This window comes from Cinclus cinclus, chromosome 17, assembly GCF_963662255.1.
Source record: "Cinclus cinclus chromosome 17, bCinCin1.1, whole genome shotgun sequence".
Taxonomy (NCBI): domain Eukaryota; kingdom Metazoa; phylum Chordata; class Aves; order Passeriformes; family Cinclidae; genus Cinclus; species Cinclus cinclus.
The window spans coordinates 2,628,557-2,653,979 of record NC_085062.1 but is presented as its reverse complement, the minus strand read 5'-3'; the positions used below and the strand labels follow the sequence as shown (position 1 = coordinate 2,653,979).

At 52.3% G+C, this 25,423-nt stretch overlaps 1 protein-coding gene across 2 annotated transcripts; it reads left to right on the top strand.

Moving 5' to 3' along the window:
- The first annotated feature begins 973 nt into the window (after positions 1-973).
- Positions 974-19,313, top strand: HIP1R (huntingtin interacting protein 1 related). 2 transcript variants are annotated; one of them, XM_062504064.1, is made up of 32 exons: positions 974-1,066; positions 5,966-6,029; positions 6,456-6,598; positions 6,911-6,967; positions 7,204-7,284; positions 7,386-7,462; positions 7,767-7,828; positions 8,890-9,030; positions 9,501-9,558; positions 9,638-9,713; positions 9,881-10,018; positions 10,093-10,151; positions 10,224-10,296; positions 10,630-10,813; positions 10,896-10,984; positions 11,595-11,711; positions 12,149-12,250; positions 12,496-12,690; positions 12,891-13,038; positions 13,329-13,415; positions 13,704-13,811; positions 14,103-14,239; positions 14,802-14,912; positions 15,029-15,087; positions 15,237-15,267; positions 15,387-15,449; positions 15,909-16,009; positions 16,695-16,800; positions 17,498-17,621; positions 17,773-17,834; positions 17,924-18,115; positions 18,203-19,313. In XM_062504064.1, the coding sequence occupies exons 1-32, from the start codon at positions 974-976 to the stop codon at positions 18,206-18,208; spliced, it is 3,144 nt and encodes a 1,047-aa protein (XP_062360048.1). In that variant the 3' UTR covers positions 18,209-19,313. The 2 variants fall into 2 exon arrangements, with proteins under 2 accessions (XP_062360048.1, XP_062360047.1); XM_062504063.1 differs by having other exon boundaries at positions 17,924-19,313.
- Positions 19,314-25,423: the final 6,110 nt, after the last annotated feature.

Sequence of the window (25,423 nt, the reverse complement as noted above, 5' to 3'; positions counted from 1 at the left end):
AATGCCATGATGCTCACCCTGAAGCTACACAGAGACATTGGTGCAACTTCCAAGCAGCAGCTGTGTTTGTACTTCAGGTTATTGGATGAACTCACTGAGTTTAAACCTTTTGAGAGTTTAAAATGATGACTTTAAAATCAATACAGAAAACTGAACTCAAGCAATTGAGGATCTCAATTGAGGATCTGCAGAGTCTTAGGATTTTGTGTCGGGGCTGCCCTGGATTTGTGGAATGGGAAGAAGGGGAATAACTGGGCTAATTTATTCAGCACTAAGTGACTTAAAACCCAACTGCATTATTGACCACACTCTAATGTTCGAATGGAAACGCTTCAAACTCGGTGCCTTATTTCTGGAAGCAGCTCAAATACTCCAGGGAGCCCTTCGCTATTGTATCCTTGGACTGAATTATTATTTAAAGACAACAAAGCTTCTGTTCAGCCGCAGCCTTTCCGCAGGGTGGATGCGAGCTCCGGTCATTGACTTTGGTAACGGGAATTGGTGTCGGAGCTCCGGGGGCTCAGAACGAGCTGCGCGTGTGTTTGTGTTGCAGGTGCAGTGGGAGAGGGGTGAAGACGGACGCTGAGAAGGGACGGTCGTACTGGCGGTGACCGCCGTTCCTGGTGTTTCCCGAACTGGGGAGCCACCTCGGTGCCTGGTGCCGCGCGGGGGCCGCTAAGGGACGTGTCCCCCTCTCCGTGTCCCGTGTCCCCCTCTCCGTGTCCCGTGTCCCCCTCTCCGTGTCCCGTGTCCCCTCTCCGTGTCCCCCCCGGTGCTGCGCGGTCCCACCTGCCCGCGGTGGGGGGGGGAGCGGCGCTGCAGTTCCGAGCGCGGCCGCCAGGGGCGCGGCGGTGCGCGGCGCAGTGCGCGCCGTGAGGGGCGGGGGGCGGGCGGCGCCGGTCGCTCCTGCCCGGAGCGCGGAGCCCCGAGCGCGGATACCGGAACGCGGGTACCGGAGCGGGGAGCTCCCACCATGAACAGCATCAAGAGCGTGCCGGCGCGGGTGCTGAGCCGCCGCGGCGGGCACAGCCTGGAGGCGGAGCGGGAGCAGTTCGACAAGAGCCAGGCAAGGACGGCGGGAGGGGGCGGCGGGGCCGCGGGACCGGCCGCGGTTACGGTCCCGGTTTTAGTCCTGGTCCTGCTCCCGGCTCCGGGACGGGTCGAGCCGGCCCTTTCCGCGGGGCATCGCCACGGGGTGCGCCGAGCGCGGGGGCTTCTCAGGCGATGGGATGAGACGGGATGGGGGGCGCGGGTCCCCGGCGTGCTCCGGGGAAGCCCCGGTGGGGAAGCGCGGCCGCCGTCCCTCTGCCCGTATCCGTGTCCGTGTGTCCGTCCGTCCGTCCGTCCGTCCGTCCCCGGTGCCTGCGCGGCGCGCGCTCCCCCGCCCCCACCTGCGCTGCCGCTTCCTCCCGGCGCGGCCGCGGGACGGTCCCGTGTGGGCACCCGCCCGTCCCGCCGCCCCCGCGCCCGTCCCCGCGGCCGCGGCCCCGCCGTGAGCCGCCGCCCCCGCGGGCAGCCGGGCCCCGCGCCGGAGCTGCGCCCCCCCCCGCACCTCCCGGGCCTTCTCGCAGGTAAACACGGCCGGCAGCGCACTGGGAAAGTTTTACCGTATCGGCGGGAGCGCGGCCGAGCCCCGGAGGCTCCGCGGCAGGGGAACGGGCATCTCCGCATCCTTGCCGAGCCCCGGCCCCCGTGACACCGGGGGATGTTTTGCACAGGGGCTGGATTCGCCCCTGTCCCGCCGCTTCGGGTCACCCGCGGGGTCACCCTGCGGGGATCGGGACGTTTAGACCCATGGAGGGTGGCAGAGTGGAAACAAAGCCCAAAGGCGTTTGATCCCCATCGTGTCCGGCTTGGCCGGGGTAGTCCTGTGGCCCCCAGGGGGTGGGAAATGGTCGGGCACTGATGGGGCTGGCATATGGCTGGTGGGAAATGAAGTATTCAGACAGCGTGGGCAGGGATGGGCAGAGGGATGGACAGAGTGACGGGCTCGCTGCTGCCCCAGCAAAAATAACAGTGCATGCCTCCTCTGACTCCTCTGCTTTTACAGGCTGTGCATTCATCTCAGATGTTTTCCCCTTTGCCTCTTTGCTTTGCGGTTCCTTCCTTAGCCCCTGGGCTGATTTGGCCCCGGAGAGCGGATAGGTGATTCCAGCGAGGGCAGATGGGAATTTCAGGCCTCGCAGGGTCACGGTGCTGGGTCGGAAACGGAGCTTGCTGGGTTTGGGGAGCAACACGAGGAAACCGGCAATTCCGGTTCCCTCTGGACGCGTCTCCTTCAGTCGTCCCACTGGGCACCGCTGATAAACGATCGCGGCCGCAGCGCTGCCCCGTGCGCCCGGGCCCTCCTCTCCCCGCCCTTCCTGGACATTTTAGGCTTTTCACTGGGACTTCTGGAAATATGCACAGTCAGGGATGCTGTGAGCAGAGACATGGACAGGGCAAAGAGGTGGTTGCTCTCTGTTAGAGCTTTTAGCTCTCTGACCCCAGGCTCACTGGCTGATGATCACATTCACTGCCCAGACTGACCTTTTTTCCAACAACTGCTAACAACTGTCCTAAAGGAGCTTTATGCTGGTGTGGTTTCATGTAGTGGTGCTTCAGTGAGGGCAGAACTGTTCAGTGGGTATTGATCTGCCTTTTATCTCTAATTATAGCAGCTGCCCAGCCAGCCACTGGTCGCCTCTGTGTCACAGGGGTGCTGCTGGCATGTCCCCCCCTCGTTTCTGTGTCACAGGGGTGCTGCTGGCACGTCCCCTCCTTGTCTCTGTGTCACAGAGATGCTGCTGGCACATCCCCTCTGCTGCCTGAGAATTCTGTACCACAATCCAGAGTGCCATCACCTTTTACCCTATGAAGGCCTGGGTGATGTCTGTGGTTACAGACAGGAGTTGCTGACCCTGCTGTGATCCCAGGTCCTTGTGGGTGACAGGAAGGTCACCTGCTTTCCCTGAAAATGCTTCTCCATGTCTCGTGTCAGGGTGATGTAGATGTCTTCCTCGGAGAAGCCATGTGTGGGCAGTAGGAAACTACCATCCCACAGCAGGCACTTGCTCGGCAGCCTGGCAGGAGGAAAAACTTGTCCCTTTCTGTTGCCAGTTTTTGCTTTTCTTAAACAGAAAGGTTAAAAATCCAATGAGCTCTGGAGCCTGCAGGATTGCATTCTGTGTGCCTGCCAAGTGGTGTTTTCCTGGTGTAATTTGGGAAGGAGCAGCATCAGGAAGGGAGCTCTGGAGTTCATAGCTCAGCTGTTCTGACAGCTCTTGTGCTGCCTGGCCAGGGAGCTTTCCAGCTGCCATAAAATCTCTCCTGCTGTTCCATCATGCTGGGACCCAGCATCCACCTTCCAGGTGGGGATTGGGACCCCGTGGAATGGCAGGGCTCCAGGGAGCTGTGGGCGGGATGATCAGCCCTAATTAAAAGCAGCCTGGAAGGAAAGGGTGGATGTGAGCTGTGCTCCTTCATTTGGGTGCTTTGATCCCGGCTTTAGTCACCGGCTTGGTACGTGCGGGCTGTGAGCAAAGCACTGGGGCTGCACCCCTGTGGGCTCCCATAGCCCATGGCCAGGCAGGTTTTGGGGTTGGCTCCTCACCCTGATGCCTGTCAGTGGTGGGGAACGGTCTGCAGGTTGCATCAAGGTTTTGGCCAAGCTGGTTGTGCACCTGCAGTGACAACCAGGACCTGCCCATCTCTGGATGCGCCAGTGGTGTCCCAAGAGGTTGGGTCAAGGGTGAATCTCCCCATTTTGGAGCCATCCTCCACAGCCTGGCTTTGCCAGGCAGCCAGCAGGAACATCCAGGCTGCAGCCTTGCCCCATGCCCATCCCTGGTGCCACCATCCCATTTTCCTGGATCTCCTGGCCAGCCTGACGCTTGGAGGCAGTGAAAACACACAGAGGGACTGGCACTGGTTTGGTGACCCCGTGGTTTATTTGGGACCATGTTGGACACAGCCTCTCATGGTGGTGCTGTGGATGGGCTGGGGCTGCTGCTGCATGGGTCCAGTCCTTGTGCTGGACATGAAATAGCTCAGTGAAATCTCTGCACTAAATCACCAAGGATAAAACCAACCTCTCCAGCAGCTCCTGGGTTCAATTTTGGCTGGTCAGGCTGTCAGTGAGACTTATGGCAATAAATGCAATAAAACCACCACTGCCAGTAGGAATTACATCTCTGTTTTGGGGCAGACCAGCAGGGTCCCAGCCCACTGAGCAGCTGAGTTCCTGTCCTTGGAGATAGAGGGCAACATTTTCTTTCCTGGGGGTCTGCCTGTCTCACACTTTGACCCTTCTGGCTGTGCCTTCTCCGATCCCTGTGGGGCTCAGGTTCCACAGACGGGTTGGGATGAGTGTGATGAGCTGGGACAGGCCGTGGGCAGGCACAAAACCTCCCTGCTCCCTCTATGCAAAACACGTCAGTAAAGATGCAGTAACTCTTGCATTTCCAAATCGTTCCTAGCCTTGGCTTGGTTGCTCCCTGGTCCAGAATAAACCATCCTTGCTGTCAGTATGCCGTGGGAGGTGCTGGCATCCCTGAGGACCTGTGGCACATCTCTCTGGCCAAGCTGCCATGGAGGGCACATACTCTGCCAGCTCCAGGCTTTTGGGTGGCTGTGAAGGCACTTTGGGAGAGGCAGCTTGTGCTGCAAGTGCCTGTTCCCGGGGCACTCCAGGCTCGTTAACCTTTGGGGATAAGAGGATTACAGCAAGTCACCGGCTTAACTCTGCTGCTGCTTTACGGCCCCACATGGCAGGGTAACCCCGGGACTCTCCCGGTGCAGAAAAGGCAAAGCCAGCCCCTCTCCCCAGCAGCTGGGCTCAGCCTTTTGGGACAGGTTCACTTTTTTGGGATGATTCACAGTTTTGTTGCTGTCGTGGTCAGTTTGTGGGTAGCTGTTCTAGACTCTTTTGGGGTGGGTTTGGTGCATGGATATCTTTGACATTGCCCCTTCGGTGTTGGGTTCCTCCTGCATAAGTCAGGAGCACTCGATAACTCTGTGTCAGGTTCCTCCTCCTACAGGAAAGCACCTAATTTCAGAGGTGTCCCTGGACAAGCAGCCATGTAGAAGCAGGTGCTTTCCTGGGCAGGTAGATAGGATTTTTATAAGGTTTTAGGGCTATGAAGCTGCAGGGAGGGACCGAGTTCCTCTTCCGGCACAAGTGCTGGCGGGGAGCTTCTTCCTGCCTTCCCAGCTGGGATCTTTTTCCTCTGCTGGTGACAGAGGGCTTATAGACACAGGCACAGCCCAAGAGCTCCTGTGAGGGTGAGGCAGCTCAGTTGAGTCTGGGGAGGAGGAGGAAGATCTTCATCAAACACAGCAGCTTGAGTTTGCAGCCCATCAACACATGGGAGAGGCAACCGACCCCAGTCTGGGGTCATTTTTTGGAATAAATTCCTAATTTAAAGTGTGCTGTGATCAAGCACATCAAAATATAGATAATCCTCCTACGATAATAATACTGCTCTGGATTTTTGCTCCATCAAGATGGGCATTGAGGCCACCACTCCCTTCTTGCTTGGGGGCTGCTCTTCCCCACGTGCTGTTTGCACACAGCAACATCCTTAGAAGAACCTAAACCACTCCCCCGTGGTTCAAAGGCTCCTTGTGATTACACAAACAACCCTGGAATTTGGCATCTCACTGTTGTGCTTTAATGTTCCCCGGGCATGGCGCTGAGTTCAGGCTGCAAAAATGCAAAAATTGGTTTCCTGGGACAGGGACAGCCGGGAGCACCAGCAGCAGCAGTGGTCAGATCCTGACAGATCCTGCTGGGGATGGGGGTTTAATGGATGCTTTGTTTGTGGATAAAAAGGCCTATTCTGATGTGTTACAAATGACTTTGAGGTGACAAATGTGCTCTAAAATTCAGGGTATTCCCCAAAAGCACCAGTGCTGTACTTTGGGGTGTTGGGGTAGCCATGGGGGTCACACCAAGTCTGACAGCCACTCTCCCCTCCTCTTGCAGGCCATCAGCATCAGCAAAGCCATTAACACACAGGAAGCACCAGTGAAGGAGAAACATGCCCGTCGTATCCTTTCCCTTGGCTCCCAGGACAGCACGAAGGAGTTTGGGGTATGGGGGTGTCACTTCCTGATGCTGAAGCCACAGGAAATTCAGGAAACAAAGATCCATGCAGAGTTTGGTTGGGAGCTGGCATCACAAAGGTCCATCCATCGGTGAGAAGGCAAACAAGCAGTGTAATAAAGTTGCATTTCTTTGGCATTAAAATGCAGAGGACCCCAGTGTGCCCTCGGCAAGGGGAGCTGCACCTGAAAATGACAAATGGGGGTCTTACCTGGGGGTTTTATTTGGGGGGTGCAGCATTGTGCTGGTGATCCCTGTGCTTACGGGGCACCCAGAGTCCCATTTTCAATGAAAGTTGAACAAGAGTGGTCCCCAGCCCAGCCTGTCCCCTGGTCTGTATGTGTCCAGTTGGCCTTGACTGTACTGGAAGGGATCATCCTGGGGACACACCACGAGAAGGGAGCGTTCACCTTCTGGTCCTATGCCATCGGGCTGCCCCTGCCCAGCAGTGCCATCCTCAGCTGGAAGTTCTGCCACGTCCTGCACAAGGTCCTGCGTGACGGCCACCCCAACGTGAGTGTCCCTTCTGCAACATCCCTGCTGCTTCACTGGCAGGGGGAAATTTCTGCCTCTTGCCAGCATGCTTGTGCACAGGGAGTGGCATCCCTTCCCTACCCCAGCCACCTTTCCCAGGCTGTGGGGCACTTTGTTGTCTCACATCTTTGGAACTTCACCCGTGCAAATCCCCAACCTTTGGGTGCCAAGGGAAGGCTGGAACTTCTCCCAGAGCTGGAATGGTGTTAGGGGCTGGATCCCTCCTCTTCCCCAGCATCAGGGCAAACAGCCAGCCCCACTGTGTCATATCCTTCCCTTTTTTGTCTCCAGGTTCTCCAGGACTGCCAGAGGTACCGCAGCAACATCCGAGAGACGGGGGACCTGTGGGTGAGTGGGGTGGAGTAGAGGTTTGTGCCTCCTATGGGATTTGGAGATGGTTCCTGAGGAATACAGTGGGCACAGAGAGGGTGAAGCCCTACCTGAAATAAGCTGCTGTCTCTTTGGGTGTCAGCTGTGTGTGTGGTGGAGTCACAGAGCTGGCGCAGGTCACTGGCTCATGTGGGATCTTCTGGATATGGTTACATCACTCTGGATTCCCCCTGTCTGCCCTCTTGTCTCTGCAGGGCCATTTGCATGACAGGTACGGGCAGCTGGTGAGCATCTACACACGGCTCCTCCTCACCAAAATCTCCTTCCATGTCAAGGTGAGACCCTCTGCCCCCTCCACACCACCGGAACGAGGGGATGTGCCACATCAGCAAGAATATTTTCAGCAACTGATGGTTTTTTCCTTCCTTCTCCAAAGCATCCTGAGTTTCCCCCGGGCCTCGAAGTGTCGGATGAAGTGCTGGAAAAGACTGCAGGGACAGATGTGAACAACATGTGAGTGTCCTGATGAGGCTCAGTGCCCAAAATGTGGTCACCAGCTCCACGACCCCCAGCTGGCAGTGTCCTGCTGACAAAACCTCTCCAGGATGGGGCAGTCGTAGGGTTTGTGTGAATTATTTGGATGGTGTCTGATTCCTCCTGCATCCACAGAGCACTGTGGGGTGTAAATGCAGGGAGAAAAACCCCAAATTCTTGTCAGTCAGAGCCTTTGCCATCATGAAGACTCTCAATGAACACGAGGAGCTGGAGCAAAGATGTCTCTGCTGTCAAGTGATGGAGTTCTGGTTTGTTTTGGCAGCTTCCAGCTGACGGTCGAGCTGTTTGACTACCTGGACTGTGAGCTGAAGCTGTCGGAGTCAGGTGAGGAGGCGGCAGGGGAGGTCCCTCCCACTCGCCCCCGGGCTCTTGAGCAATGGTTTCGCTCTTTGGTCGGGAATGGAGTTCCGGGAGGCTGAGGCTAGAGGCTCAGGTCCCTCCTCCTTCCATTAGATTTCTGAGGTGGTTTCTCAGCTGGATTCCCCTGATGAAGCTCTGTAGATGCAGTTGTAGGAAAATACTTAGAGCTTGTGGCTGCTTTGAACCCACCTGAGCAAGGCAAAGTGTTGTTTTCAGAGCAGAGCTCTTCTGGATAAGTTTTTATTTCTTTTTTGTGCAACCACATTAATCATACGCTTTACACAATTCCCTTCTGTCCCTCTGAAACAGGGGATGGGGCTGTACTTCTTTTTAAAGACTCATTTCCTCTTGTTGAAATGCCTCTGGGGAGGGCAGGACGCCCCTGCTCATGTCTCTCACCTCCTTAAGAATTTTTAGATGGCTTAGAGAGGTGGCAGATTCTTCCTCTATCGAGATTCAGGAACACGGAGCTGCCCTGGAAAACAGGGCACAGCAAGAGATACCATGATCCCAGCTCCCAACAGCCTCCTGCTTCTCCTCCTGACCCAGTTCTACAGAAAATTTATATTCATAAATACTTTAAAGCTGAGCAGGGAGGAAGCCAGGGTGGATATGCTGCTGCCTGGATCCCTGCCAAGGGAAGGGATCTGTATCTGAGCAGGGGCAGGCGAGGCTGCGGTGCCGCCGGGCTCGTCCCCTGCCCTGGGATCCTCTTCCAGATCCTTGCATGATTAAATAGAATGGAGCAAAACCTCTCACTTTCCCCAGCTCTGTCGTGCAGCAGCAGCTGAGGGCAGCGTCCTGGGGTTAAATCCCTTGTTTTTGGGGTCGGGGTATCCACAGCAGAGCTGAGCACCCTTCCCTCTGCCAGCATGGTCTCTTTGGGTGTTTTTGCAGCTTGGAGTGGGGTTGTTCTCAGCTCAGGGCAGCAGCCCTGGCATTTCCCCATGCCGCACATCCGCTGTGGTTAATGATCAAGCAGCGTGGCTGGGCACGGGCAGTTCTGCAAACACAGCTCCCCTCAGTTTTCAGGCAGCTCAACACCTCGATGGCCGTGTCGCAGATGTCGGCGGTACAGTGCCGCCTGGCCCCCCTCATCCAGGTCATCCAGGACTGCAGCCACCTCTACCACTACTCCGTCAAGTTAATGTTCAAGCTGCACTCCTGTGAGTCCCGGGGATGTGCTCCCTGCTGGTGTTTTCCCAGGGTGGGCTTCTGGATCTGGGGATGAGACTGATGTGGATTGAGGCATCCATTGCCATGTCCCTGTATCCCAGCTGGGCTCTAGGGGCCTGCTTCACCCCATGCAGACATTCCAGATAAAGGACTTAGAAGGACTTCTTCTTGATTAATTCAAGCCCATGTGCCCTGGCCTGCCAGCCCCCTGAATGGGATCACTGAGCAGTACAGTGCCAGCAGCCTTGTGTGGGTATTTTGGAGTTCCCATGCCCACATCTCCCTGTGCTGCATCCCTGATCCCTGTGCTAGGGATGGGAACGCCTTCCTCCCGTCCTGACCCCTCACATCCCACTCCCTTCTGGCTTTTACCCTGCTGACTTTTGCAAAGGAGGGGTCTGGGTCTGTGTGAACACATGTGCACACACAGGATCAGTCACAGCTGTCCCTTCTCACCCAGGTCTGCCAGCTGACATCCTGCAGGGCCACCGGGACCGCTTCCACGAGCAGTTCCGCAGGTAACCGCGGCCCAAGTGGGGTCCCCTCCCTGCTTCCAAGCCCTCTCTCATCTCCCCTTTGTCTTTCCCTCCTCTCCAGCCTTAAAAACTTCTTTAAGAAGGCATCTGACATGCTGTATTTCAAGCGGCTCATCCAAATCCCTCGGCTGCCGGAGGTAGGGCAGGACTTAGTGTGGTGCTCTGGAGCACCCAACCTCTGGATGGGTTTGGGGTCTGGGACACTGCAGAGGCACCCTCTGGCTCCCTCCTTTCCCTTGACACTCTGCCTGCTGCAGTTCCTGAACCCCCTGCAAGGCTGCAACAATTTCTTGTCCCCCTACAGAGCCCGCCAAACTTCCTGCGGGCATCGGCACTGGCTGAGCACGTGAAGCCGGTGGTCGTCATCCCTGAGGAAGCCCCCGAGGATGAGGAGCCAGAGAACCTCATTGAGATTAGCACAACCTCCACCACAGAGCCACAGGTGGGGGCCTGGGGCTGGGATGTGGGGCAGGCTCCCATGTCCTGGCACTGCTCAGCACTCTCTGTCCTCCCCAGATCACCTCGGATCTGTTTGAGCAAACGTTCGGGCCACCCAATGGTGTTTGGGATGACAGGTATGGGTATGGGGGGTGCCAGCAGGGGCCAGTGGCTGCTGCCAAGTGGGACCAACCTGCCTTTGCCCACAGGGATGCACAGATCGAGAGCCTGAAGAAGGAGGTGGAAACGCTCCGTGCAGAGATGGAGAAGATTAAACTGGAGGTAAAGCCTGGCTGGGGAGCAGCTGGGGTGGAGAATGGGGTGGGGTTTGGTGCTGTGTTGTGGAAACCCTGAAGGGGTACAGCAGGAGTGGCATCCAGTGTTGTGTTTTGGGACCTTTCCCAGTGCCAGGATGTGATTCCTGATGGGGTGGAGGCGTGTGAGACCAGTCCCTTGCTGTCCTGTTGTTATCAACAGGGACAGAGTGGCGGCAGGGGTAAAGGGGAGAGCTTTCCTGTGCATCCCACAGTTGCTTTGCCCACATTGCAGCAGGGAGCTGGATGGGGGTGTTGGGGAGGGCAGGGCCATGCCCCAGTGGCCGGTGATCCCCTGCAGGCACAGCGCTACATCACCCAGCTCAAGGCACAGGTGAACAGCCTGGAGGGAGAAGTGGAGGAGCAGCGCAAGCAGAAGCAGAAGGCGCTGGTGGACAACGAGCAGCTGCGGGATGAGCTGGAGAGGCTGCAGAGGGTGAAGCAGGACAGTGACAGGTCACAGCGACTCTGTGCTGAGGCCGAGAGTAGGTGCCCTGGGGTGTCCTGTGGTGCCAGGGCCCGTGGGCTGCCCTCGCTGTGGTCACTGAGGGTCTCTCACCCCTACAGAGAAAGCCAATGCCACTGAGATCCGCTACACGAAGCTGAAGGAGAAGCACAGCGAGCTCATCAACACCCACGCCGAGCTCCTGAGGAAGGTAACTGCTGCCTCTGCAGGCAGGGACTGACACTGAGGGCACTGTTCTGGAGTTAATTCCCCCCCCTTTTGGGGTTGGGGTATCCAGAGATACCCCATGAATGATGTGGAGCTGAGCACCCTTTCCCTCTTCCATCGTGGTCCCTTTGGGTATTTTTGTTGTTGTTTTTTGCGGTGTTTCGCTGTTGTTCGGTCTGTTTCTGCTGGTTTCTGTGGCCAGTGTGGCTGGTGGGATATCAGCTGTATCAGCAGTCACAGTAGCTCCAGTCCTGCAAAGGGGCTTCTGAGGGATATACTGGTGATGGGCACCCTGTGTCTCAGCTGTGCCACTCACCTGTTAGTTTTTTTGGTTTGGGTGTTTTGATCTTGCTTTTGTCCCTTTTCCCCTCTGCCATCACTGGTGTGGCTCATGCCCTGCCCAGTCTCCTTCTATTGCTCCCATTGCCCTCTGAGCACCAGGCACGGGGGACCCCTTGAATCCATGTCCACTGGCAGCCAGCATTTTGGATGCTGTGAGAAAGGCATCTGGGATTTATTCTCTGAGCTAGAATTTGGTTGGAATGAGTGTGGGTCCCCTTGGAGCACCGGGTGAATCCCGTGTCCCTCCACAGAACGCTGACACTGCCAAGCAGCTGACAGTCACACAGCAGAGCCAGGAGGAGGTGGCACGTGTCAAGGAGCAGCTGGCATTTCAGGTGGAGCAGGTCAAGCGAGAGGCTGAGATGAAGGTGAGCTCTGGATCTTTCCCTGACAGCACTGAGCCCTCCCCAGTCTGAGAAACACTGTTTGGGAGCAAGGGGAAGGGGTGGTTGTTGCAGTTGGGCCCCGATTCCAAGGAGGAGTTGCCCTGGCTCCTCTAGAAGGTGTTAATGTATGACTCATTCCTTCTTGCCCTAATCTGCCTTTTCTTCCCCCAACAAAATGCTACAATGCAAATTGATGGGTTTGAGTGCTTTCATTCTCTGGGGCTCAAGATAGGGGCTGCTCCCAAAATTCCTGGTGTGGGAAAAGGAGCCCTTCCAGGAGATGCCCCCTTCCCAAGACCCAAAACCCCCCTCCTTACAAAACATGGCTGGGTTGATTCCCTCCATCCCGGCATCAGCCGGTGCCGAGCGGGGCCGGGGCGTGGCAGGGGCTGAGCCCTGGGCACGGTTTGTGGGCACAGCTGGAGGACCAGAGCGTGCAGATGGAGCAGCTGAGGCAGGAGCTGGACGCCCGTCGGGACGAGCTGGAGCAGGCGCAGCGCTCGCTCAGCCACGCCAAGCAGGTACTGGGCTGGGGGGACAGCACGAGCCCAGGTCCCCATCAAACCCTGTCACAGCGTGATGGACCTGCCACCACTGCTGAGCCAGAGGTTCGGCAGCAGCCCAAGGAGCTGTCACAGGGCTTAGCGTGGGCCCAGCCCGTCAGTGTCACAAGCTGGGCATGTCCTGAACTCCCCTCCTCGTGTTTCTGTTGGGCTGCCAGCAGTGACAAGAGAGTGACAGAGTGTTCTGGCCCCCTCTGTGGCAGGCAGGTGTGGAGCTCAGTGCCCAGGTGGATGCTCTGCATGCTGAGAAGGAGGTGCTGAGGAGGTCAGTGAGCGAGAAGGAGTGTGAGCTGCTGTCCACACGGGGCCTAATAGAGGAGAAGGAGCTACAGCTGAGCCAGGAGGCAGACAAGGCCACGAGGGAGATCAGAGAGCTCCAGGGCAGGCTTCTGGAGAAGGTACAGTGCTGTGTGAAGAGCCCACTGCCCCTCTCCTCACTGGGGTGAGGTGTTTGGGGGGTGCCAGCTGATGCAGCCAGTGGGATATCACTTGCACTAGCTGTCATGGGACAGTTGTGTGGAATCCTGGAAAGGGGCTCTCGAGGGATATGCTGCTGATGGGGATGCTGCGCCACTCACCTGTTCCTCCTGCCCCACAGAGCAACCAGGAGCAGAGCCTGCAGCAGAAGCTGCTGGATGATCAGTTTGGAGTCCTGCAGGAGACAGTGAGAGAAGCTCAGGACATCCTCTGTGATGCCATGGCCAAGCTGGATGACCCCCTGCACCTCCGCTGTACCAGCTCCCCTGGTATGTCCTGCTCATCCAGGGGGCTGAAACACACTGTGCCTTCTCCCTCCTGGACAGATAACGTTGCATCTCAGCTCTCCCATGGCATTTTTTCCATCATGCTTGAGGTGTTTGGGCTTGGACTTCCCAGGATGAATTTTTAGCTCTCATCTTCAGCACTATTTTGCTCAGGTTTTAGTGCTGTTCCTCAGCCAGGGATACAGTTCCACTCTGTGGTACCTCTTGGTGGGTGCAGACCCCCACTAGCCTGGCTGTGCTAATGAAATGAAATGAAATGGAATTCCTTGCAGATTACCTGTTGAGCCGGGCGCAGGCAGCGCTGGAGTCCACGGATACCCTGGAGAAGGGGCACGCGCAGTACGTGGCCTCCATGGCAGGTACCTGGGGCTGGGGACTGGCATTGCTCCCAGCTTGCTTGTGTTTCCATACATCCAGCAGCCCCTGGTGGCTCTAGGGCCACCAGCAAGCAGCAGTGCCCTGGTGACAGAGGGACACGGGTGGGGCTGGGGAGTTCCTGTGTGCTCGTTCAAGCTGGAGGGGTCAATCCCAACATCTCTGAGTCTTGTACTGATCCTTGAGTGCCTTCAAGGATGAGCTGCAGCCCCCAGGACCTGGGAGGGGGTGCCCTGGGCTGGCAGCTCTTGAGCCTGTGCTGTCTCTGGCAGATGCTGCAGGGCTGGTGGGGGCTCTGGCCCTCTTTGCACACCTGACTGCTGACACCATCGTCAATGGCGGTGCCACATCACACCTGGCCCCCACGGACCACGCTGACCGTGAGTACAGGAATGCAGGGGGTGGTGGGGGGGATTTTTTCTCATGGGCCCTTTCTTTAGGGAGGCCTCCTTTATTGAGGACAGCACATTCCCCATGCTCCCCTGACATTCCCTGCCTTTTAGTGCCCCTTCCTGGGCCACATTACTCCTGGAAACACATTTGTAATCTCCTAGAAGACGTTTGCTGCATGCTGCTGTGGATGAGGGGAGGAGGAAGATGAGGGTGGGCAGGGCTGGGATGAAGAGACCCCTTGCCCAGCCAGGGCTGGCACCAAGGTGTGCTCTCTGCAGGGCTGACAGAGACGTGCCGGGAGTGTGGCCAGCGGAGCCTGGAGTACCTGGACAAGCTGAAGGACAGGCAGAGGCTGGGCAGTGCTGAGCTGGGGGACGTGCGAGGGGCACTGACAGGGGTCCTGCAGCTGGCCCAGGTAGGAGGTGGAGCCCAGCACAGCCACCTTCCCACTTGTGGCTGGCAGGGTGGGTCCCGGGGAATATTTTGGGGTGGTTTGTTCCCCATACCCGCTAGTTTCGGTGTTTTCCTTGAGCCATCTCAGCTTCCAAGCACTGACACCCTTCCTGGTGGTGCAGAGAGCTGGTCACCCTCAGATCAGCTGAAGTCTTTAAGCCCAGTAATCCCTGTGGAAGGAAACTTCCCATCTTTGAGGTATTTCTCCTCATGAAGCCCCTCTTAGTCTTTTCCTTTACATCACTGTTCAGCTCTCCAGAGCCCTCTGGAGAAGAAACTGCTCCTGTGATGGGGTTTCATCACCTTGATTTGGGGCATTTCTTACCTTTGAGGTCCCTGTGCCATGTTTGCTGCAAGTTGGTGGCACATGTACCTTCACCTTTGTAGGTTGCAGAATGCTGCTCCTTCAGCTTTCATTATTTGGCAGGAAGGAATTTAATATTTTGGTTTGTAGTTATTCCTTATAAATATTCCCTTTTGTTTCTCTGCCTAAAACCTCCTCATGCCTGCTGTCTCCTCTGCAGGAGCTGAGACCCAAGAGCCTGGACATCAAGCAGGAGGAGCTGGGGGACATGGTTGAGAAGGAGATGGCCTCCACCTCGGAGGCAATTGAGGATGCTGTCAGGAGGATAGAGGTGAGACACAACAGCAGGATGGGCCATGCTGGGGCCTTGGGGTAGCAGAGTGTCCATCACTCCACCTTTCTCACCCCAGCATGGCATCCAGCCCTTCCCCTTGTGTTTCCCAACAGGAGATGATGAGCCAGGCCAGGAACGAGAGCTCTGGGGTTAAGCTGGAAGTGAATGAGCGGTGAGTTTTGGAGAGGGACGTGTGACAGGTCTGTGCCCTGCTGGGGTGTGCTGTGCTCCAAAACAGGCTGGCTGGTCTTGAAAAGAGCTCCATTTTCTGAGGCCAAAGATTCCCTGGATGCTGAACACTTTTCTCTTGCTTCCCTCCAGGATTCTGAACTCCTGCACCGATCTAATGAAGGTCAGTGCTGCAGAAACCCACCCGGGGTGCACAAAACTGTAACCTCCCACCAGCAACTGCATGAGTCTTCCTCTGTAAGGCCCCCATCAAACCCCAAAACCTGTTATCCTTCATTGCAGGCTATCAGACTTCTTGTAACAACATCTACAAACCTACAGAAGGAGATAGTGGAAAGTGGCCGGGTAAGTCCTTATACTCATGTCTTTGTACTGACATGAAATACAGGAGAATTTCCCCCAAATCACAGAAACACTCCGGATTTCATGGTTTTCTCTGTTGGCAGCACTCTGGCAGTCCCAGTTGCTGGAGATGAGCTGCTCAGCCCTGTGCTCTCTTGCACAAATCATTGTCACCCTTGCAAAACCTTGTGCATCTAAAGATGATGGCCCAAACTTTGTGTTTTAAACCAAGCCCAGCTCAGATTTGTACTCTTGAGACTCTGATGTTGTTTTCCTTGATAATTATTTAAGCAGGTCAGTAAGAGCAGCATGAAGAGCACAGGAATGCTGTCACTCCTTTGATTTATGGCTTCATATATTAATTTATATAGTTACACTTTATATAGATATTTAATATGGGTTTAGATCTTGCTGTATATTAGACACAAGTTAATCCAGGCCATAATATTCTCGTAACAACAGGGGGCAGCAACAACTCAGGAGTTTTATGCCAAGAACTCGCGCTGGACGGAAGGGCTGATCTCTGCCTCCAAGGCCGTGGGCTGGGGAGCCACACAGCTCGTGTAGGTACCCCCAGGCTGGGAGCTTCCCCTGGACACAGCTCCATGGGCTGCACCCAGGGCTGCCTCGTGCTCCCCTGTCACCCCTTCATCCAAAATTCCCACTGCTGAGGTGTCGCAGAGCATCAGTGCTAATTCCTTGTGGGGCATCATTGCTGGTTCCTTATGGAAAGCTTTGCTGGCTTTTTATGGACTCTCAGTTTGGTTCATGGTTAATTCCTTGTGGAATCGTAGCCTGGGTTGGGCCACATGGTCACCCAGCTGGGGATGGCAGTTCCTCCCTGAATGCAAAATGTGAAATCAAATCCCCCCCTGTCCCAGTTCCTGCTTAGAGGGTTGTGGATGGGACAGTTGGGACTGGGGCAGGGTGTTCCCTGTGCCAGTGCAGGAAATATGTTGGGGTCTTCTGGGCAAAGCTTTAAAAATCTCATCCACTACTAAAACAAAATCCTGCCTCTGTCCAAATCGCCTGGATCATGGCTTTGAATAATTGCTTTGTGTATGAGCTTTAATAACAGCCGGCCTCAAAGATCTTGGAGATCTTTTCCAACTAGAACAATTCCATGATTCTGTAATTACAAAGCTGCTGGATCCAGCTGGTGATTTCTGAGGGTATTAGCAGGAGATAAATAATCTGCACTTGCTCTGTTGTGTCTCTGACACAATCTCCCTTTGACCCCCACTGCAGGGAGTCTGCAGACAGGGTTGTCCTGCACACAGGGAAATATGAGGAACTGATTGTCTGCTCCCACGAAATCGCTGCCAGCACAGCCCAGCTGGTGGCTGCCTCCAAGGTGGGTGTCCCAGCAGGGTCCCTTGGGTGTCTCCTCAGTCTGTCCCACGGTGTTCCATCCTCGCTGCTGATCCTGCAGCCTCCCAAAGCAGGGAGAAGGGAAGCTCTTGCTATTTTCCAGCCTGTGATTTTAATCCATGTGTTAATATTCCCACACCTGAGTCTTGCCTTGGAAATGAAGATGAGTAAAAAGTGTCTTCCTCCTGTCAAGCTGGTTATGTAAAGAAAGTGTTAGTAACTAACAAGGAATCCAGAAAAGCAGCTGCAGGAGCTGGAATTGAGGATGATGGACTTTGGTCCTTGCCACCTTTCCTGCTGGTGTGGGTGGAAGTGAAGGGTGGAGGTTTCAGTGAAGACACAAAGATGCAGGTGTTGGGGGAGGGGGATCCATAGGGATTTTTACACCAGGTGGGTTTAAAATTAAGAGCATGGTTAAAAAAACAGAACTATGTCTTCACTGAGTGCTTGGCTCAGGTGGGAGCAGAGCTGGTTTGGTGCCCTGGGGCTAAAGGGCTTTGCAGGAATCACCTTGTCTGGCCATGATGGGATCACTGAGGATAAACCTTCCCATCTGTCTATCCATTCTTTCCACTCCCAGGTTTTCATGCCCGAAAGCTCTTTGCCTCTGCCTGGAGATCCCTGGAGCTCCAGGGGTGGGTCATGGTGGGCACCCACAGCCATTCCTGTGCTCCTTGCAGGTGAAGGCTGAGAAGAGCAGCAGGAACCTGGCCAGGCTCCAGGAGTGCTCACGCAACGTTAACGAGATGGCAGCAAACGTGGTGGCTTCCACCAAGTCAGGGCAAGAGCAGATAGAGGAGAAAGGTGAGGGGTTTTGCAAGGAAAAGGTGGAAAAACCCAGCCCAAATCCCTTTCTGGCTTGGGGCACACTCTGAGGTGTCTGTCCAGCTCTGTTTTGACTTGTGAGGATCCTCTGGGAGGGGTGCACTCAGCAGGGCCCCGCTTTCCTCCACAGACACCATGGACTTCTCGGGCATGTCCCTCATCAAGCTGAAGAAGGAAGAGATGGAAACACAGGTACAGCACTGAGGTGGACTCAGACCTGGCCCTGCACTGGGGGTCCCTCAGCCCCAAGCACAGGTGCCAGGATGGTTTTTTGGGCGCAGGTGAAGGTGCTGGAGCTGGAGAAGCGGCTGGAGGGCGAGCGGGTGCGGCTGGGCGAGCTGAGGAAGCAGCACTACGTCCTGGCCGGGGGCTGCGAGGACACCACAGAGGAGGGGGAGGCCAGACCGGCCCCGGCCCCGCGACGAGGGATCCTCAAGAAACCCCCAATTGCTCAGAAACCCGGCCTGGGGGAGGTGGGGCCCGGCTGGGGGTGCAGACCGGGCCGGGGGGGTGTTCTGGACACGAGTTCTGACCTTCGGCTTTGTCCCCTTCTCTTGCAGCCCTAGAGAGCCCCGGCCCCGGGAAGGGCTGCGGGCTCCCCACACCTCTCGTTGCCTTCGTGCTGCTGTGCCTTCCCACACGGGGTCTCCTCAGCGCCCGGCCTGCAAACAATCCCAAACTGGATGTTTTTTAAGGAATATATTTTTGTTTTCCTTTTTTCTAAACTGTAGAGTGGTGGGGCTTCTGTGCTCCCCAGGCACCGCTGAGTGCTCTCCTTTTCCTCCTTCTTCTTTTCCTTCTCTTCCTCCTCCTCTTCCTCGCCTGCCAGCCGGCTCTCTCGGTTTAATTTAATTTGGGTTCGTTTGGGTTAATTTTTTTTGTTTTGTTGTTGTTTTAAGGACTTTATCAGCACTAGAAGTTTTCAGTAAATGTAGCTCTACTGTACTGCTCAGACCCTTTCCAAGAACTGTGAACTGGTTTTACAGTAGGAAACTGATGGGCTTTTCTTGCAACCATTTTTTTTAAATTCCCCTTTTTCCAGCCTGAGGAATATTTGACTTCTTTTTGGCATAGGATCAGCCCTCAGCAGGAAGGGAAACGTTCACCTTCCCCAGCACATGGAGCAGGGCTTTTGTAAGGGAAAAGCAGTTACTGACACACTGGCAATAAGGATACAAACATTTTTTGTTTTTCCTTTTCTATTTTTTATTACTACAGCAATGTCAAGGGATCAGTTGCATTATGTTTTATATTTAAGATAATTAGCAGAAACCGTGGCCTATGGGAGCCAGGGGCTAGAGAAGTGCAGCAATAAGGAATTACTGATGTGGAGAGATGCGGGGGCAGAATCAAAATCCTGTCAGCTGTGTCTTCCCTTGGAGCAACTACCAGGATGTAGATTATTAAAGGAGCAATATTTAAAATACTTTTGTGTTGCTTTGTTGTTGGGAAGGGGATTGATGACAGGGACAGGGCCAGGACAGGGTTGATTGCAGGAAACTGGGCCTGAGCTGTGGGGCAGAGAGGCAGTAAATTACCTGAATGTGCATAAATGTATCTATAGAGACACATAAATACATAGAGAGGACCCTCTCTATATATATGTGTAGCCATATGTATCTATGGTTCTGTGTGTGCCTATATATATGCATATATATATATAGGTATGCATTATTGCATATTTTATGTGCCTATACTGTTATGAACTATATATGAAATTTAATATATAAGAGATAATTCTATTTTATATGTAATGATATTACAGATATAGGTGATTTATAAGCTACTAGTACATACTATAAATATATATTTTATATATATTATAGATGTATAATAGGCAGCTGTGTATGATACATATTATCATATGGGTGATTAGACTGAAGGATTTAGAGTTCAGCACCACAGGGTGATCACAGCTGCCTTGAGTATAGGTGGGGACTTGTCATGTTCAGTCAGCATTTACATCCTGTCCCTTGTTACCCTCAGACCCAATTACAGTCAAACTTCACAAAAGCCACAGTAAAACCCAGGGCTTTCCATCTCTGTGACTGCCAAGAGGCTGTAAAGCAGTTAACAAGAATTACAAGTGGCCGTATCTCAGGTAAACACACTGATGAGGTATTCCATTATTTGTTTTAGGTAGGTAGCAGTCTCCTGCTGGCCGAGGCTTGTTGAGGTTCCACATCCAGAACTGACTGTGCAGCTTTCTGGGCAGGGACACAAGGGCCAGTGCTCATTTCCCAGCTCATCCTGGGGCCAAAGGGCATTCCCCAGAAGGGCTCTGGTGCTCTCCTGGTGCTGCTGGGCATGGCAAGCAGCTGCTCTGATCCTGCACGTTCTGCTGGGATCACTCCAGCCTGGAGTTTTTTATTCCCTGCTCAGCCTTTCCAGAGCCCTGGGCAGAGGTTACGCAGCCCTGTCCCTCGGGTGGCTGCTGTCACATCAAGTGGCAATGACACAGCAGTGACAGGGGCCAGCTCCCTGCTGAGTTTCATTTCTTCCAGAGCCCTTTTCTCTCAAGGAAGTGCTTTCTGCAGTAGTTCCAGGTTTATTTATAGACAGTGATAAAGATATATTTGCTGGGAGACTGACGTCATCCAACCACTCACACCATCACATTTCATCATGGAAATACTGATTAGTCAAAAATGCAAACTTTTAAAACTCTAGCCAGAGTCCTACTTAAAGGATTCATTATATTTAAAGAATTAAAAAAAAAAAATGTGGCTTTGAGATTGATGCTGTGGCTAAATGTAACTTGTTTACCCCCACTGCTGTCACACTGTGATTTTCTTAAAACCATTCAGGCCAGCATAATCAAAAGTCTCAAAAAGCAGCAGCAAAAATCAAAAGAAGCTCTATAAACCACCGGAAGTGTAACCTAAGTTATTTTTTGTAAAAAAATTATTCTAACTGTCCAGTCTAGTTTTTTTTTTTTTTTTTTTTTTCCCCCTGCAGTCCTAGACTTTTTTTTTGGAAAATGTTTGCTGTTCATAGCTGACCAAAGTATCAGAACAACAAACTGTGTGTCTGCAAAGGTTTATTTTGAGACTCCATCAAGACATCCTGGTGTGCAGGATCCAGTTTGCTAATGACTTTTAAATACCATTATTGTGGCTGTAGACAGAGGAGGACATTTCACTCGATGTGCTCCCGAGAACAAATTTTACTCAGTACCTGTAAGAGAAGCAGTGGAAAATAACCAAGTTGTGAAATTGTCCACCTCGTGTTCCCTTCCACCAAGGTGAGTAAAAGTACAATTTATTTTTTCTTGAAGCAGCTTTCAGGCTGCCTCACAGCCCTTCCCTGCCCACCCTCTGGCTCCCTCAAACCTCCAGTGACCACAGATTAGGTTGAACACCAGCACACGAAGCAGCTGCAGCTCAGCAACAGCAGCAACAGAGAGCAAAGCTGGCAAAACACAAGTGTCAGATCACTGGGGAGGAAAAGTGCATTGAAATGAAGCACACAAAGAGAAAACAGGCTGGTACAGGCTCTAGGAAGTCAGGTGAAGAAACCAAACCACAAAACTTCTGCAAAAGTATGTTTTTAAGAGCCCTTGAAGCCACGAAAAACAGCCACTCCTTTGCAAGAAAAGTTATTTTTCTGCTGTGCCCAGCCAGGCATGAATTTAATGGGTTTGGGCAGGACAGTATTTAGAGATGGTATTTCCTGAATGACTCACTCAGAAGAATGTCTGGGGTAACCCAGAAGCACCAGCTAATCAAATAATTTAACAAATGCTTCATGGGTATGCAAGTTTAAATCAAAACAAAAAAAAAAAAAGAAAATATAAAGCTGGTCTGGATTCCCTTCATACCATGTGAGACAACACACTTCAGGCCAAAAGGCATTTCCACATTTCTCTACAACCAGCATTTTCTCCTCAGCCAGGTGGTCTCATTCCAGTGTGGAGAACTGGAACTCCTTTGTCACCCCCCATCCTCCCTTCAGGACTACAAACCCCTCAGAAATCAGCCCATCCCAAGCAGTGGTTGCTAGAATAATGTGCAGTTTTAAGTGCATGTAGCAAGGTGTGGGATTATGTGGTGAGAAGGAAACATTTTTAGCTTTGAAGGAAAAAATAATTCCTACTCATCACCTACAGGAGTGCAGAAAAAGCACCTCTGAGTGGTTTGGAAATAAGCAGTATTAAAAAAAAACAGCTTTTAGCTTACAGCAGGATCCAGGGTATGCACTGGCACATCTCCCAGCCTCAGCAGCCTGGGATTTGTCCTGCAGGTAGAGGTAAAAATGGAAGAGTGAGGTTGAGAGCCCAGCACAGGCTGCCCAGGGACAGCCTGAGCAGGGCCCCAAAATCTCCCCAAAACCCTCAAACAACACGCCCAGTTTCTAGTGCCCAAGTCTCAGAGAGGAGAAGAGGCAAACCTGCAAAGCCTGGCATGAGGGATGATTAATGTACAACCCCAGGGGACTCAAATTACAGGAGCAAGGGCGAGGGAAGGATCTGCGGAACCTGCAAAGCCACCTCCAGGGAAGGGACAAGCCAAGGCCACAGGGACACCGCAGCGTGTCCCCAGCACACCTCCCTTTTTTATGGTGGCATTCTGCCGTTTCCAACGCCCGAGTGCCACCTGAGTCCCCTCCCTGGCAAGGTCTGACCCTACCGAGTGACGCCTCCTTTGCACTGGGAACAACCTCCTGGGCCACCAACCACAGGGAAGGGCCATCAGAAGTCCAGGTCTGGAACAGGCACAGCTGGAGCTCCACAGCTCTTCAAGCTACAAAACACAGAGCAAATTCTTAGAGGAGCAGAGCTGAAGAGCTGCAGATTTTACATAACACCTTCCCCTGCCCTCGCCCACCTGCACTGAGTCAGCACAGCAGGATTTCCTCATCTGCACTTTCCTTTTCGTGCAGGTTATCCAATCTCTGCAGCCACCACAAACGGAACGGATCAAGAAACAATTAAAACAGGGATTTTCTTCCCTAATCAGTTATTCCACGCTAGGATTTCTGTTTCACATCGCTACCAAAGCGACAGATATCACAGCAAATTACATCAGGTCTTTTCTGCCCTCTGACTCATTTTCCTAAATTACTCTGGTTGACTCATTTCTCCTAACTTGGCTGAAATCTAAGATTTTCCTCTCTTTAAGAAATAAATTAATAAAAAGGCTTTCTCCAGGTGATTCTGAAAATTCCCACTGGCTCAGAAGAAATGCAAAGGGGTTTTAACTGACAGTCAGCCCACCTACCTCACTGCCCTGATTAAAACATGGAAAATCTACTGTGAGCAAACACATCCTGCATCACCTCTATACAAAATGGACTCGTTATATCCAGTCACTAAAAACACAGCCAACAGATTTACTATGAATAATTAAAGCTTCTTGCAATTTTATGCTCTACATCCACCTACAAATGTGTTTATGCTGCTACAGAAAAAAACACCATTAAGACTGAAAATCATTAATATAACTGCACCACGACTGAAGGGAGCCACAAGGGGACAGGACACCAAGAGATATGCTATTTTATTTAAAATCAGAACACAGTAGATAACAGAAAGACTTATTATGCAAACAACTCCACTGCATGTTTCACAACTTGCTCAGCATATAAAACTGCCCCTTATTAAGACAGTACAGGATCACACAGAGGAAGTGTTCAGGCACAGGACAACTCTGCCCCCTCTGAACTCCACGTCTGCCACGCAGCTCCACGTGAGGGTGAAAGAATTGTTGGTTTGAGCTCTGTATCTACATCATGATTCCAGTTTGAGAGGGCAGAGAAGTCCCAAGAGAGGTGGAGACTGAGGCTGTGCAGGTTGGGGCAGGAATGGGGATGGTCACCTCGAGCAGTGCCCTGCTGCCTCCTGGCACCCCAGGGCAGCTCCTGCTCCCTCCAGCAGTACAGAGGGGACCTGCCTGCATCAGCTGTGCTGGAACAACCACCTCCACCTTCTCTGGGAGCAGCCCTGAGTGCAGTGAGACCCACCCAGGAGCCAGAGCTGCTCGCTGCAGTCCCAAGTCCAAGTCCCAGCTCCCAGAACTGTGTACAAAAGACTGGCACAAATAATGCTGCCCAAAGAGAGCATTTCCAATGCTACCAACACTCTAAAGCCGTGTTACATGTTGTGTTTAAAGGATTTTTCTCCAATTGCTTTGGGGAAGTATATGCTATTTGTAGCAGACATCAAAAATCCTTTTTATATATATATATATATATAAAATTTTTTTTGGCAAGCATCGTGAGCCACCTCCTCTCGAGTCTCAGCTTGCCTATGGCATTTTAATCTCACTATCTTATAAACAGTGCAAATTAGTACAATTCTAAATATCCTAGCCAGAGCAAAATTTATTTATTAGCTAAAACAGAACAGGAGAAGCTGTTGAAGGTTGAAAGCACTGACACAGCTCTTGCCAGGTTAGTGTTTCATCAAGTTTGTTGCTGAAAGGATTGAATAGCTTTCCACAGTCATTCTTCTCCTTTACCCTTAAACATCACCAGCAGTCAAGTAAATATTTACAGTCTGTGTGCACACACACACAAAATTAATGGCAAAACGTTTTCCATGAGCAGCTGGACTTCAGTTATGAGCTTGCAATAACTGAAACATCACATTAGTTACATCAGCTACGTTCAAACTTACCCATCAGTGAAGGCAACTATAAGCTTACAAATAGCAGATACAGCTGTTTTTTTCTGAAATATGAGGGTCAGTTTTTTGTAAAAGTCAGTGCTCTTTAAGAGCCCTTAAATTAGAGTTAAGCAATGGCCATTCAAATGATAAAAATGCTAATATCCTAGAATTACAATCACAAGTAGTGATCCTAAGGCACATCAGCCACATGCATATGCAATAATGCATTGTTTTGCTTTCAGACAAAAAAAATTGCATTAGTTCTGTCTGTATTTAGTGTGCACAAGAGGTTGCTTTTAGATAAAGTATCCCTGAAAGGTCATTGTTATCACAAAAGTTACCAAAAGACAGAAGATTTAACAAGTAGTAAAAATATTTTTGGACTACTAATACCAATAAAGTCTGATACATAAAATGCAGTGCAAATTCACAATACACTTATCTATCACCCCCATCACCTCTGAGGATTTCCAACCCTCAGAAAAAAAGTTGGCACTTGATAAGTGTAAAATATACCTGGTTGTTTTTATGAAATCTTAGTAAAACTGATTTGGGAGTGTTTTAGAGTTTTTGTGTAGCAGGCTCAAAGTAGGAATTTCTGTATTCAGACACCACCCTGGTAGCCCCCACCCACTTTAATTCTTTCTAGGACACAAAACCATTTCTACAGCAGACTCATGTTTAGCATCCAGATACAACAGCTGCCATCCAAATACCAGCACTAACAGCACAGCAAAGGTACTTTGAAACAAGTCATAATTAACCATGCTTATACAAAGCTTCAGTAAGAAAATAATACCAAGAAAAGATACCACACTATTAGGAAAAAGAAAAAAAAACAACCACATCCTGTACCATCACTAGATTACAGAAAAAACACACTTTGCAAACAAATCCAATGCACATTGCTTCACAAAATCCCCCATCTATAAAAGCTTGCCAGACTTACACTGGGGAATTGGTTCAGATGCCAGTAACACTGACCAACCTTCTGCCCTTTGTCTGCAGAAGGCAAAACAAAATGACCATATTTGTATTTTCAGAATCGAGAGCTTCCTGTTATTAGCTTAATTTCAGATTAGTATTTGCTAACCACCACACTCCAGAGGAAATGATTAAGGGACAATCCAGGTCTTACATAAAGGAAAAAAAAATAGATATTCTATTCTGACCC